The sequence below is a fragment of the Arachis hypogaea genome, chromosome 15 (assembly GCF_003086295.3).
Source record: "Arachis hypogaea cultivar Tifrunner chromosome 15, arahy.Tifrunner.gnm2.J5K5, whole genome shotgun sequence".
Classification (NCBI taxonomy): domain Eukaryota; kingdom Viridiplantae; phylum Streptophyta; class Magnoliopsida; order Fabales; family Fabaceae; genus Arachis; species Arachis hypogaea.
This window is the reverse complement of record NC_092050.1, coordinates 116,959,603-116,975,242: the sequence shown is the minus strand read 5'-3', so window position 1 is coordinate 116,975,242 and position 15,640 is coordinate 116,959,603. Positions and strand designations below refer to the sequence as shown.

The window sequence follows — 15,640 nt, the reverse complement described above, 5'->3', positions numbered from 1 at the left end:
TGTAACAAACATTAATAAAATTACACATTTATCTTTATTATTAATAAATTATAATTTCCATATAATATAGATAAAAGTATTAATGTAATTTTATACTATTATAATTTTCTTTCTTTTCACATTTCTTTCCATCCAAATAAAAAAATTTTTTTTCTCTATTTTATTTCCATCTATTTTCTCTTTATCCAAACAACACAAATAATTTCACTTTTCTTTCTATTTTCTCTCTTCTTATTTTCTTTCTTCTTATTTTCTTTGCTTTGATTTTCTTTCCAATATCCAAACAATATCCAAACAAAGCCGTAGCGACTGGCCGTGCCTAAAACAAAAGACCCACAATTAAAACCCTGCAAATGACTTGCATATTGATATACTTATACAGACATGATAACACAGCAAAAAGTGCAAAGTTCTTTCTTTAGAATTTGATAAGCTAATGAATTTCTGCTTTCAGCAAACAGAAGAATTATAGTAATTTACACTCTCACAGAACATGTACCCATTCAAACTTGGTCATCCCATTTCCATCTTCTTCCCACCTCTTCAAGAACAGCTGCGCGAGCTTGGCTTCTTCTTGCCTCATCCTCCACCCATGATCTGCAACATTTGCTCTCTTCATCAGACTGTCACCGCATACAACTCAAAATAGAAATCACAATTTATACCATGAATATTGTAGCAGAACTCAGAACTAATTTGTGCATCAAATCAAAGTTCTAAAATGCTCTGTTCTATATTTTATGTATAAGAGAAACAACTTAGTTTCATCAAGAGATGGTAGCTGCAACATTAATGCCAGAAACCTAACCATCGCCCTTTGCAAATTCTGCACCAGCGTTACTCTAAATTTTATGCTTTGTTCAAGAAAAAGTTAAACTCAAAATATATGTAGCCAAGTAAACGAAAATTTTTTAACCTCAAATAATGTTGCCCCAAAACCAAACAACTGAATAGCACTAGAAATAAATAAATTATGACAACTAATTAGAAATGTGATTGCACACTACCAACTATCCTACCTCTCTTTCTCTGGCTTTGCAAAGCTTACAAGTTTTGAGATTGTAATTTATAAAGCCATAAATGAAATAGGAGTTTCGAACATAAACAAGTTTAAACACGACAATAGTGGGGTAATATGTATGAGGGGAAGGCGGAAGTCATAAATTACCTAAGAATCTGAAGAGCTTCTTTCTCAGCTTCCAGTGTGGACTTGGTGTCAAGTATTTCTTCATGCTTGGACTTTAAATCACTGAGCAACTTCTGTACAGTTTGATTTTCATCGAGATATATGACTCTCTCTGATGCAAGCCTTTCTGATATCTCATCAACTTCTTTCTTTAAATTAAGTAGCAGCTGCTTCTGACAATCCATCGCCGCCTTTTCTTTCAAATATTCTGCATATATCTTATCTTGGTTACTCTTTTCTTCCTCCAAAGTGTTAACTGCATCATGATAAATCCTTTCTAGATCAACACCTCGATTTTTCTCCTCACTATATTTCTGATCCCAAAACTTCTGTATGTCTCCTCGGCTAAGCAGCTCAAACCTGATCTCTTCTGCTTCAGCTCGCCTGACAGAATTCTCAGCTTCTATTCTTGACAATTCAGCAGAAATTGCTTCCTTCATCCTGCCACTTGTCAGAGCCACTGCTACTTGTGCGTTTGATGATGGTTTGTTTGGCTGAAATCGCTTGCTCTGTCCTGTAACAGTATGTTCAAAATAGAGCTCTCATATGATTATTACACATTTTTAGCACTCAGTTACATAGCCATAATAATTGACAGCGAGTAAGCATTAGCTGGATATAGAAAATTCTGAGCTGAATGCTGTTTCTCTCATTTTTACTATATTTCTAGTTTTCTACAGTTCTACATTGTTCTACAGTTGACATCACGAGAACACATAAGAATTTACATTTTTAAAAGAGTATAACTACGTAAACAAAAAAAATTGCAATATGATCTTCAATGAAATGAAATAATGAATCTTTTCTAGTGATCTATGTCATGTCACAATTTCCTAAGCTCAAATTCTCAAAAGAAATAAAATGACCGTATTTTACTGTACATAAAACTGTAGGGAAAACTGATATACTTGACAAATTTGTGTAATAGTCAATGTGAGAAAAGAAGATTAACATCAGTGCTTATACAAAACGCCTGAGGGATTATACCAAAAACTCTTCTGAGTATACTCCTATCTCCTGCCAACATGTCCATGTACACTGCAGGTGAAGTGATCTCCTTCACATCCATATAGCCTGCTTTTTTAATTGATATCTGGACTGTAAACAAGTCAGGTTTTTAGAGCTGACAAACAGAATATATTCAAAACTCCATACACTATTATTTTGAAAACGGCCTACCTGATCAGTAACTCCAGAAAAAAATTCATACTCCAACTGAGCTTTCCAGTCTATTAGATCCTGTCTTGAGATGAATCTGCAGCATACATATATCTGAATCAGTAAAAATGAAAATTGAATGTCTATTATAAAACGTATAATATGGATTTCATACAAATTGATACTTACCTATCAGGACAAAAATTTATGTTATCTTTGCTGTTCGATCCACCAGAACCAGAATTATCGTTTGAATACAATTTGCTGGGGACTACACCAGCTTCTGCTAAGGCTTTAACCTCAAATTAAGAAGGAAAAATTCAAACTTCTGCAGCAGGTAAGAAAAATAACTTTCATATGAAGTAATGTTCTGCCAGTTTTTACCTTGAATGGATCTAAAATCAGGGTCTTCCACACCGACATCATCAAATGCAGTAACTACGGACTCGGAAAGTGATATAATTGGAGCAATCCTGTGTTTGGGGTTCCTAGAAAGACACAGAAATAACTTTCAATCGATGTCAGGCCATGCTTAAGCAATAAATCTTTCTTGAAAGAAGAATTCAAAATCGGTGCATGCCTCGGGAGCTAACCTTTCAAGATAAGAATTCAATTTAACTAGCCATCTGGCAAACTCTCTTCTGGTACATAGTTGACAGGCTTCAACATCATCATCAATTATCTACACAAATTGGCAAAGTCCACAATATTCATACTGTTTAAATATAGACACACATGATAAATCTTACTCTAAATCAGGGTGTAATCTTATCATTTATGAATTTATAACAAATTACTATAGCACCTGCCCGCATACTGTCTACATGAGCATTTCCCTGGACCTTAGCCTCTATTCTTGTTTGATTTTTATCACTTTATAAGCATATTAGCCTCTATTCTTGCTTGATTTTTATCACTTTATAACCATACATTCACTAGAGACATCAGTACAACAATAACCATACTTAAATGAGTATTGCAATGTTTACAAGATTTCAATACTAATAACTAAAAAAGGTAACTAATTACACTTCATGTCGAATTTGACCTTTTCAAAACACAATTTTCATAGGGTAATAATAATAAAACTTTACAATATTTGTGGATCTTAATTTATATTTAGCTGACATGGTTTGGTGCATAACTGAACAATTTTTTAAATGCATCCAGGACTCTAGGTTCCCATTAATGATGGTTTAATTTAAAATGATTAAGTACTTCAAGTTCTTCCAAGTTCCCATAACGGTTTTACATGAACAATGAAGTAATTTTGCACTTGTATTGGCAAGTAACACATTCCAGTAAGTACCACTGGTCTCTTGGATTCATAACAAAAATCATGCTTCTAGTAACCAACCTTCAAAGTCTTTAAGACTAATAATGCTTCTTCTTGTGTAGCATCCACAGAAACTGGGACTATAATACGATCAAGCTTTTCCAGTGTTGCTGATAAGAGTCAAGGCATTAGGACATTTCAAGATACCACCATAGGTAACACCATACACAACGTGATTTTAAATCTCTTAACTTTTTATAATTGAAAAAAAAAACTGAAAACTGAATTTTATTGGAACTGTTGATTATTTTATAAATTTATACAAATATGTGAAAAGTGATCTTTTTAATAAAAAAGCTAATCTTTTGTCAGAAAAAAAAAGCTGAAACAAACACACTCTAAATAATGAAAGCAATATAAAAAATCTTAGTATAGCAATCAGAATAGCTTCCCAGTTATAGCAGAAATCAACAACACCATACACGAGACATATACTTAAAGCCTTAGCCCTTAGATCACATTAAAGAGGAATATCATCGCAGTAATTTTGACAGGAAAACTATACTTAGAAGAAGTACCCGTTTCAGGGGCAGTAACAGAGGCAGGGACAGCCTCCTCCGCTGCCTCGGTAGTCAAACTGCTCTCACTATTCGACTCAAACTCTGCAGTCTTGTTTCGATCATCTTGAATCTTGACAGTACTCCATTTCCCTTGCAAAACATGCATCGGATCTCTGAATTGAATCTTGAATCCTACATTACACGCAACCAGAGACTTCAAAAATTGAAATTCACTGCCCAAATCATCACTCATCAATATAACAAACAACTCAGATAACAAGAGTTTACCTTTCCTTGATAGAGAGAGCGTAGCAAGCAGAGCAACAAGCACAGCAAGCGTAGTCCCAATGCCTACTACCACATAGGAAGGAAACCCTACAGGCAAGTCAACGCCAAATTTCACACCTTAACTTTCTTCCCCATCAAACCCTAACTATTAAAATTACTAACAGCGACTAAAAATTCAAGCGTAATTAAACAGTGTCGCAATTTATTGATAATCATAATTAAGAATTGGGTATACCGATGAGGTGGAGGAAACATACCTTTGTTGGTAGGCTTGGGCTGGGCCGGATACTCGAGGAAGGCCCAACCGCGGAACTCGTCGTCGTCAGGGGGAGAGAGCCAAGAGAGGGAGAGATTGGTGTGGTGGGCGAGGGAAGCGGAGAGATGGCGATGGTGGTGGTAGCGAGTGGTTGTGCGCAGTGGAAGCAAGGGTCGTAAGAAGCAGAGGAATGGGGTTCGGAAGGAATTTGAAGAAAAGAGAATGTGGCGACGGGAGAAGGTGTTAGTGTTAGTGTTGGAGGGGTGGAAGAGGAAGCGACGGGAGAAAGTTGCAGAATACATTTTATTTTTTGGACACGGCCTAGCTAGGGTCTGGGGTTTGGGTTTGCGGAATTTTGGGGAAGTTGTTATCAGAGTTTTTGGTTTTCGCTTCGAAAATAAGAATGGAGATGGGGAAGGTGAAGGTCAGCTGCTCAGCTGGTGGGGTGCGGGGGTGGCGTGGTAGAGCCAGAGGGATAATCGAATCTAATACTATTAAGCATTACCAAACCAATCCATGTACTATGGCCCACTCCTGCTGTTGTGCACGAGGAGGATAAATTCTGTCTTGGTTTCTATAAATCAGTTTTAAGGAACTCTTAATAGCATATTTTAATCTTCAATAAAATTTGATCAGCAAATTAATTTTTTATATTTTATTTTACTAGACAAATTAATTTTTATAAAAAATTAAACAAATAAATTTTTACTATTGTTTAATAAAATACAATAGTTTTTACAAATTTTTAAAATTTATATATCAATTTGTTTTAGACTATTTCTCTAAAAACATTATTTTTAAAAACTGAGTTTAAGAGTATCTCAAGTCTAAAAAATCTATTTGATGATCACTTATTATCTCAAATTTCAAGACATTACACTTTAAAGGAATAACCTACAACAATAATTCCTTATCAATCTACTTAATTCCTCATCACTCAATTTTATGAGTTTAATGAGAATATGATAACAATTTTTCTCTTTTTAAAGAAAAGATTACAATATTAACTATATATAAGGTTAAGAGCATCATATTAATATGATGCCGCAACAAAGCATCAAACAACTCATAAAAATAGTAATTTGAGACACTAAAAATTTAGAATAAGAGGATAATGACAGAATCATATCTCTAACATATTCTCTACAATTTTATTTAGATAACTCCTAAATTTGAAAGAGCAAAAACATTTTTGAACAATATTACTATCTATGTGAACAATTCATTTGTCACATTCTCTTCATTCTGAGTTTTACCCCAAAAAAATGTAGGTGAAAGGTTTCAAATGTATAATTTTCAAATCATGATGATGAAGTGTAATTATCATGTCATTTGATTATTTTTATCAACTATTTAAATCATTGACATTACTATTATATCTACATTGCATTTAATTTTGACTGATGCTACATGTACAAATCTTTTTGTAACTAAGTCCAACTAAATTGGTGTAAAGTTTTGCAGAAAAAAAAAGCGTGTATACATCATTACTATTTTTTCTGCATTTTTGTAGCACATAAGTTTTTGTTGGAGAGAACAAAAACTTATTGATATAGCACACAAATTTTCGAATCCTAACACATAAAATTTTGTACATAATACAAATTTATTGATGTAGCACAAATATTTTTACGCATTGCACACATATTTTTGCACATAACACACAAATCTTTTCACAAGTACAAATTCTTGTTGCGAATGTATTTTATTAGTTAGGTGAGTCAATATTCTAGGTATGTAGTCCTCGTGCACATCAAAATTTTTATACTATGCAACAAGATTTTTTTTGCTATTCACACAAATTATGTGTTATGCGTATTTTATTGGTTGGGTGTCAATGTTTTGGGCATGTGGTCCTTAAAAATTTTTGTGTTGTATACTAAAATTTGTGTGTTATACACCAAAATTTATGTTTGTGCATCAAAATTTCTGCGCTCTAATTTTCTAAACATTTATAAGAGTAGAAGAAGACGATGGGACGATGATAATGATAATAAAAGAGAATAAAAAGAAAAAAAGAGAAGAAGAAATTAACAACAACAACAATAATAGGAGGAGGAGGCAGTGACGACGATAACAACATTAAAGAAGAAAAAAGGAAGAAGGAACATAAGAAGAAGAAGCAGCAGTGACAATCGTTAAAGAAAAGAAAAAATAGCACAGGTTTTTATTTTTAAACAATTTAGTTAAACTTGGTTATGAAAAGATTTAGACACCTAATAGAAAAAAGTAGCTCAAATTTTTATTTTTAAATAATTTGATTAAATTTAGTTATGGAAAGACTTGGACACCTATTGTTTTTAGTAAAATAAATGCAATGATGAGAGTTTCAAAAAAAGCATTTCAATGCTGAAATTCTTTTCAAAAATAAAATTTGGATAAAGAAAAAAAATACAAGATCATGAAAAGCAAGCATAAAAGCACATAATTTGCCAACAAAAGTGAAAGAGTTTATAGATCTAAATTTTTAACCCAATTATTACATCTCATACTTAAATACATACTTAAATACATTAAGGTATGATTTATTTTTATTTAAATTTTTATAAAATATTTTAAACATATTTGATGCCTTGGCATCTTTAATAATTTATATATATATATATATATATATATATATATATTTTAGTTTTTTTATTATTTAAATTAAAGTTTTTTTTATGTTTTGATATTTTAAATGAAGTTTTCATGACTAATAATAAATTTGGAGTTGTTTTAAATTTATTATGAATTCAAGTTATATTTTACAACTAAAGGGTAATTTGTGAATGTTGTCAGTCTTGACCTTTTTGTATTCAAGTGATCATAACTTGAGCTATAAAGGTCCAAATGAGGGAGTTCTAGTGGCGTTAAAAAGCTAACATCCAGAGCTTTAAAACGATATGCATATGTCTATAGTGGACATTTAGTTTGAGCCACGCATGACTATCAACTTTCAAGTCACAAAAACAGAGCCCAAGACTTTAAGTTACATGCCCTTACACGCCAAAAACTGGCGTGCAACGCCTAAAACTGGTGTGCAACACCCTCCAAGCAAAAGAAGAGTGGTGTGCAACGCTTTCGAGGCTCTCCAAGCTGGCGTGTAACGCCTTGAAGTCCTGGAGCTTTGGAAGAAGTGGCGTGCCACACCAAACCCAGGCATGCCACGCCACAAGCCCAATGCCAATTGAAGTCCACTCTCTTAGAGGTGTATATTCGGTTAAGATTGAAAAGATTATGTTAAGTTAAGATTTGATTTCATTTGGTTTTAATTAGTATTTGAATTATTATTATTAGTTATCTTATTCTTTTTAAAAGATAAGATAAGATTTAGCTTTTGAATTCAAATTTTAGGTAAACCTAGGATATAAATAAGTGAATGTAGCTCACAGGAAAAGGGGGAGGATCTTCGGATCCAATACCACACCTTCTTCTTCTTCTTTTCTTTTGCTTTGTTTCAATCCACCATGAGTCACTAATTCCTTTGTTAAGGGGTTAGGAATTCTGTTTATGTTTTCATGGATTATTAATAAGCATTACTTTATTTTAAGGTTATGCATTGATCTATTTTCAAGATTGAGTTTTCGTTCTTCATTCTTTAAAGAATTAGTAGTATTGGAAAATATGCTAACTCTATTTTGAATTCTGTTTATTACTTTGGGAAATTTAATATCAACATTACTGCTTGAAAACTCTTTCTCATGATTTTTTAATTTGACTAGGAATAGTATTTTAAAAAGTGTGCGACGTTGTCTTTCTTTTAATTCTCAATTTTTTAGGACTAGTTTAAATACGCAACATATAATTCGTCCTAGAACTACTTTTGAATTTTAATTGAAACTAAATCAGTTTTGTGCTAAACCTCTTTTGTTAATCGGTTGACCAAGAAATTGACGATTGATTAATTAAAGATAAATTGATGAGCCAAGTGATGGTGTGAAACCCAACTCGGCAAATATACCGAATCGTATCAATAATACCACAGTGAGTGGATATCGTTCCCACGAAAATTAATGGACTGAACAATAATGATTAATAGATATTCTAATTAGACAATTTGAAAACTTGTATGAGAGGAATTAAACGTTGAAACAAAAAACTAAAAGATCGCAAGTTATGAATGATTAGAAGAAAATAATATGAGTGAATATGTTAAAGCCTTGGAGATGTTTAAGTTTCAATATAAACACTTCTTCCTATCTACTTTGATCATGCAGAGATGTATTCATGGCAAACTGTAAATAATCAAATCTCAATCCCTTGGTGATTCAATTTCTTTTAACCTAATCAAGCATCAATTTGTTGATCAATTGATTATGATAAGAGGTTAAGCATACTTCTAGTTTAAAGCCACACAATTCTTAAAGGCCAACCCTAATTGATTTTATGTCACTTATTGAGACTAGTTTTAGACAATTGAAGAACTATGAAAAGAAGTTTCAAGCTAACTCCAATGATTACCTTTTCCAAGGTAATAGAGAAGTTCAAGTCAGATGAAAATTATTTTCTAACACATTATAATCCTTAAGATAAAGAACGAAAATTTGCTTTTTAAATAAAACATCAATGCATTAATTAAAAGTAAAAAAACAATAATATTAATCCATCCAAATAGACAGAGCTCCTAACCTTAACAAAGAAGAATTAGTTGCTCATGATGTGGAAACAAAAACAAAGATGAATTGTAAAGTGCTACCGATGAAATCCCCTGCAAATCCCTCGGAGGAATTCTAGCACTTATTTATGTTCTAACTTAAACCTAGTTTTCAAATTCAAAATAAAAATCAAATCAAATCTTTCCTAATCAATCTAAACTGAAAGTGATCTTCTCCTTGTAATTGAAAATCAAAATTTGGTCGCTACTTAGAGTGTCTAGTATTCATTGATATCATGGGCCTTGCAATTGGTATTGAACTTGGGCTTGGATTGGTCTTGGCATAGTTAAACATTAGCATGTCCTCATGCTAAGCTCAAGGAGACAAAAAGAATGAATAGGGGAAAGTAAGACTCATGAGATGCAACCTACATATGAATGCAACTATATGCTAAGATGCTTCTGTCCACTTGGTTAAAAGTAAACAAGTTCTTCAAAATAAACATAAATCAAATTTCACTAATTCAAATCATACAGTAAAGACAAGTAAACTTGCGAGAAGACAGCTCATAAAAGCAGGAAACATAGAATCAAGCATTAAACCCTCACTGGTAGTGTGTATGCACTCCAATCTCTCAAGTGTCTAGGGTTAATCACTTTACTCTTCCCTAGTCATGCTTTCTAAAACTTTGTTCTTCATCTAACCAATCAACAAATATTTAGTATACCAATGCAAACATCATGAGGTCTTTTCAGGGTTGTAATGGGGCTAAGGTGAGGGTGAGGATATATGTATGGCCAAGTGAGCTATAATATGAATCTTTAATTAACCTAAACTTTCACCTAACATACATACACACTCTATGTAACTCTAAATTCATGCCCAACTACCCATAATTTCCACTTTTGTATCACATACTCATGTACCGAATTTTCCTTAATTCCACCCCATATGCATTGATCTTTTATTAAACTTGACATTAGAGTAATTTTGTCCCCTTATTTATTTATTTATTTTATATTGTAATAATATATTTTTTTTTCTTTTCTTTTTTTTCTTTTTTCTTTTTATTTTTATTTTTTTATTTTTATTTTTTGAAAATAAACATAACATATCAATGCACATGATATTTTAATTATTTTGGTCTCACATGAGCATGCACCCAAATTCCAAGTATTTTGTCAATTCAACACTTTCCTATCAACCCAAGTTCCCACGATTCTCCACACTTAATTGATACACAATCTCTATCTTAAGCTAACTAAAGATTCAATTTGGGTGTAATTAATTTATTTTTCTGCTTAAGGCTAGTGATGTGGTAAAATACAGAATAAATGGGGATTAAAAGGCTCAAGGTGGCTAACAAAGGTGATTGAAAGAGTAGACTATTTGGGATAAGTGAGCGAAAATCAAATAATGGCCTCAATCATATGCAAGCATGTAAATACACTAAATAGTGGACATATAGAATGGAACAAAGTAACGATTGCAATTATAGAGAAGAAAACACACAAGAATAAAATATTATGGTTAAATAATATAACCATGTAATTAAGCTCAAATCTCACAGGTTGTGTGTTCTTAACTATAATTCATGTTCCAATTTACAGTCTTTAAACAAGTTTAACACAAATTTTTAATTTAAATTAGTGAAATATTATAAAATAGAGTCTTGAAAAGAAACTCATTACTTTAACCAAGCAGGGGCAAATATATGCACAAAATCAAGAAAACATGCAATCAAACATGTAAATGCAACAATGAACTAATAAAGAAAATAAGACATTGGTGTTGAGAAGAAAATAACTAACCTATGGAGATCGGTATCGACCTCCCCACACTTAAAGATTGCACCGTCCTCGGTCATGCTAAGATGTACAAGTGGATGGGTGGCTCTAACTGACGCTTTTCTCCAAGAATTGTGCAGATGGTCTTGTTTGTCTCCCCATTTAGAAGCTTTTCCTTTCCCTTCTTTGGTGGCCATCCTGAAAGAAGAGAAAAAGAAGAAAAGTAACCCAGAAATAAAGATAAGAAAATAAATAAAGTATGGGTGGGTTAATGCCAAATAATAAGGGTCTCAATTACATGGTAGCTACAACATGCAAGTGAGAAAATAGTAGAAGCAAATGGCATATCAATAGTGCAAAAGTTACAACAATGGAGGAGAGAGTGTGGGTAATGCAAGATAATATAAATTCATGTCAATGCAAAAGGGATACAGGTATCATAAAAGATTGGCATTGACAGATAAATAATATCATCTAACAGTGTAAAACAAGTCACTAAGCACCAAAAGAAAGCAAGAGAAATGCAACAGTGGAATAAAGACATTTAACACCAATAGAAAAATAACAAACATAGAAAAGAAAATAAAAACATGCATACAGTTAAAATGCAATGAATGAAAGAATGTAAATGTAATGAGAAAAAATGAGAAGGAAGAGGGAGGAGATGAAAGTAGGAAAGGAGGAGGAAAGAATGAGAAAGGAGAGAGAAAATGAGAAGAATGGAATCTGCGAAGCGACGCGTAAGTGTCGTTCACGCTTACGCGTGGGTGAGTAAGAATCCTAGTGACGCATAAGCGTCGGTCACGCGAACGCGTGACCACTGGTTGTGCTAAACACACAATACCAGCACTAATGTAGCACAACTCTCGGCCAAATCACCCATTGACGCCGATCTGGCAATCCACGCGTATGCGTCGCTGACGCTTACGCGTGGGGTGACTAAAATACGAGTGACGCGCACGCGTCGCCCACGCGTATGCGTGGGTTGGCTCGTGCGCAAGGCACCCTTCCTGCACAGCTCCCGCATAACTTTCTGTAAGGTTTAGCGTCGTATGTGACGCGTGCACGTGGTTCACGCGCACGCGTGGTATGCGCTTTTCTTTCTTCTTCTTTTTTTATATGCAGAATGCAGAATGCAGAATTTACGAATTAACACTGATAAAATTAAAATAAAATAAAACTAAGAATAAAAAGAGACGATCATACCATGGTGGGTTATCTCCCACCTAACACTTTTAGTTAAAGTCCTTAAGTTAGACATTTAGTGAGCTCCTTGTCATGGTGGCTTGTGCTTGTACTGATCCTTGAATCCCCACCAATGTTTGTAATTCCAATGGCCTCCGGGATCCCAAACTAGGTGCATACCATCAAGCAATCTAAAGTAAGTGACAAGGCCCCAAAAGTGTTGATTGTTGGAATGAATTCCGGGGTCCCAAACCTTGCTTTTGCACCCGTCTTCATGGTGATCATCATTGTTCCAACCGGGTGGCAAGCAATCTGAGTTCTCACTAAGACATCCAAACAGCTTCCTAGACCCACACAATTTAGTATTCTTCCAACCATGATAATTCAGCCTTGAGCTTCCTACCACAATGAACCTAGGATTGTGTTGCCAACCACTAACCATCTCCTTCTTACTCTTATAGCCACAAAGAGCTCTAAGTTGCCCATCCGTCTCAAGCAAAGCATATTCAAGTGGGATAATTAAGCTTAGAGATGAGAGATTTACCCACTTGAATGAAGGGATGGATGGTAATGACTTTGGGGGAGAGGTCTCCAACAACCTTGGCAAGGTGATCTCCAGCTCCATTTCCTTAGGCTTTTCTTTGACAACTTCCACCTCTTTGCAAGCTTCTTCAATATCAACCTCTTCCTCTTGGTAGCTTTCTTCCAATTCGATCTCTTCTTCATTATTCACCAAGGGCATGGGAGGTTGTGCTTCCTCTTCTTTAAGCTCCATGTCAAGTCCAATGGGAGAGGATTCAAATGTTGATAAGAATTCATCATTGATTGAATCCATCTCTTGATCATCCCCTTCAAAGTCTTCAACCATGATATGTCTTGGAGGTTGTACACCCTCCTCAGCATCAAATTCAAACTCCTTAGAAGGTGGCTCTATGACTGGGCTCTCCTATGGACGTTCCGCATCTCCTAAGTCTTCGACCACTTCTTCCTCTTCAACGATTACGGCTTCCTCCAATTGTTCCAATACAAAGTCATGCTACTCACTGTCCACCGGAGTTTCTAGCTTCTCCTTCATGCTGCGTTCTTCAGTAGATTCTCCACATGAAGCCATGGGGTTCCTTAAGTGTTCAAACGTTGGGAAGCAAATTGGTTTATCGCTCGCTCCAGTTGATGAAGAGTTGCATGAAGTCGATCCGTTGTTTCCTTGAGACGATCCTTTGATTCTTGTTCCGCTTGGGTATCATAAGTAGGACCATAAGGCTCTTGGATTGATGGATATGGATATGGTACGTATGGAGGTGGTGGTTCTTGGGAGTAATTGGGTTGGAATTGGGGTGGTTCTATATATGGTTCATATGGCTCATAAGGTGGTTAGTATGGTGGATAAGGGTTAGGGTCATATGGAGGTGAATGGTGGAAGGGGGCTTATGAGTTTGGTGGTTCAAACCTATATTAAGGAGGGGGTCATAGGCATATGGTGGGGCTTGTTGGTAACTACAAGGGGGTCCACCATATCTATCATCTTGGTACACATCCTGGAATGGCTCCTGACTATAGTAATTTGGTGGAGGTTGGTTGTCACGAAGGGGTCCACCATAACTATTGTCTTGGTATGCATCATAGAATGGTTGTTGGTTATAGCGCATTAGAGGGGGTTGTTTCCAAGAGGGTTGATCAAATCCTTGTGGCTCCTCCCATCTTTGATTCTTTCAACCTTGATGTCTATTCTAATTATAGCTTCCATTCCTTACAACAATTGAACCAAACTTAAAACCAGAGGGATGAAAATTCATAGTAGCTAAAGAAAATAAAAACTAATAAAAATTAATGAAAATAAACTTCTAAAACTAGAAACACTAACAAAGAAATGAAAAAGCAAATATCTACAATAACCAATAATAAGGCACACGTTTGCAATTTCCCGGCAACGGCGCCATTTTGACGATCGGATTTCTGCTAGTAAAGAAATTCACAAATAAATTCCCGTTGTAAGTATAGTTTCTAAACCAACAAAGAATTCTTTCGTACAAAAACTTGTTTGTCATTAAAGCAAACCCAATAAAATTAATAACCGAAGTATTTAAACATCGGGTCGTCTCTCAAGGAATTGCAGAGAGGTGTAGTTATTATTGGTTACGAATTTTCTGAGAAATTTTGGAATGAGGAATGGGAAAATAAATAATTATAAATTAAAGCAATGAAAATTAACAAGAGATTTATGTAATTAAAATAAAAAGCCTTGACTGGGAGAATGATTAATTGGAAGTTCTATCCTTGTTGGATTTTCTCAAATGTAGTATCAAAAGGTTGTTATTTTCACTTAGTTAACCCTTACTAAATAAAAGAAAGGCAAGTGATTGAGCTAACTCTTATTCGCAAATCCTAATCTTCTCCCTTGGGAAGGACTAGTGGTGCGGAAATTCTAACCACAAACTAACCGGCAAGTGCACCGGGTCGTACCAAGTAATACCTCAGGTGAGTGAGGGTCGATCCCACGAGGATTGATGGATCAAGCAATAATAATTGAGTGATAAGCTTAGTCAGGAAAATAGAAAATAGTGTTGAGAGTTCAAAGACATTAAACAATAGCAAAAATATTAAAGAAACGCAAGTAAATAAGTTGGGAATAAAGTATAAAGAAAGCAGTTAAGGTTTCAGAGTTATCTATTTTTCCGGATTAACTTTTCTTATTAACTATTTTAATCATGCAGGATTCAATTTATGGCAAGTATATGTGACTAGACCCTAATTCCTTAGACCTTTCTAGTCTCTCCTAAAATTCATCAACAGCCAATTTCTTGGTCAATTAATTCCAATTAGGGGGTGAAGTTCAATTCTAGTTATATGCCACAAAAACTCTAATTACCCAAAAATAAAAGGATTATATGTCACGTATCCCGTTAAATCCAGATAATTAAAATTTAGGAGAATATGTTTTCAATCTATTGTTCAAGTAAAGAGCTTTTCCAAGTTATACAAGAACTCAAGTAGAAAGATGGTCATACTTCCGTTCCACCCAAATTCATAAAATAAAGAGCGAAAACAATTCTTAAATTGTAAATCCATACATGAATTAAAATAGAAAAAATAATAAAATCAATCCATACAAATAGACAGAGCTCCTAACCTTAACAATGGAGGATTAGTTGCTCATGGTTCAGAGTAGAAAACTAGGATTGTAAATTGGGCTGAGGTGGAATGAAAAGTTAACTAATTGGCAATCCCCCTCAGGGAAGAAAAGTTTCTTCTTTTTATATCTAATCCTAATAAATTTAAAATCTAATTTCTAAAATTAAAATAATATCTTTTCCTAAAAATAATATTTGAATTTAGATCAGAATTAATTAGATAATCAACAAGTCTTCAATTG

The 15,640-nt window shown here is 34.1% G+C and overlaps 1 protein-coding gene across 2 annotated transcripts; it reads right to left on the bottom strand.

Annotated features, from left to right (window-relative positions):
* Positions 1-339: 339 nt before the first annotated feature.
* LOC112750518 (uncharacterized) lies at positions 340-5,293 on the bottom strand. Of its 2 annotated transcripts, none has more exons than XM_025799278.3 (11): positions 4,726-5,293; positions 4,469-4,555; positions 4,199-4,372; positions 3,702-3,790; positions 2,938-3,026; positions 2,729-2,832; positions 2,534-2,636; positions 2,366-2,441; positions 2,174-2,279; positions 1,169-1,700; positions 340-597 (listed from the first exon to the last, which is right to left on the bottom strand). In XM_025799278.3, the coding sequence occupies exons 1-11, from the start codon at positions 5,024-5,026 to the stop codon at positions 504-506; spliced, it is 1,755 nt and encodes a 584-aa protein (XP_025655063.1). In that variant the 5' UTR covers positions 5,027-5,293; the 3' UTR covers positions 340-503. The 2 variants fall into 2 exon arrangements, with proteins under 2 accessions (XP_025655063.1, XP_025655062.1); XM_025799277.3 differs by having other exon boundaries at positions 340-623; positions 4,726-5,281.
* Between the last annotated feature and the right edge of the window lie 10,347 nt (positions 5,294-15,640).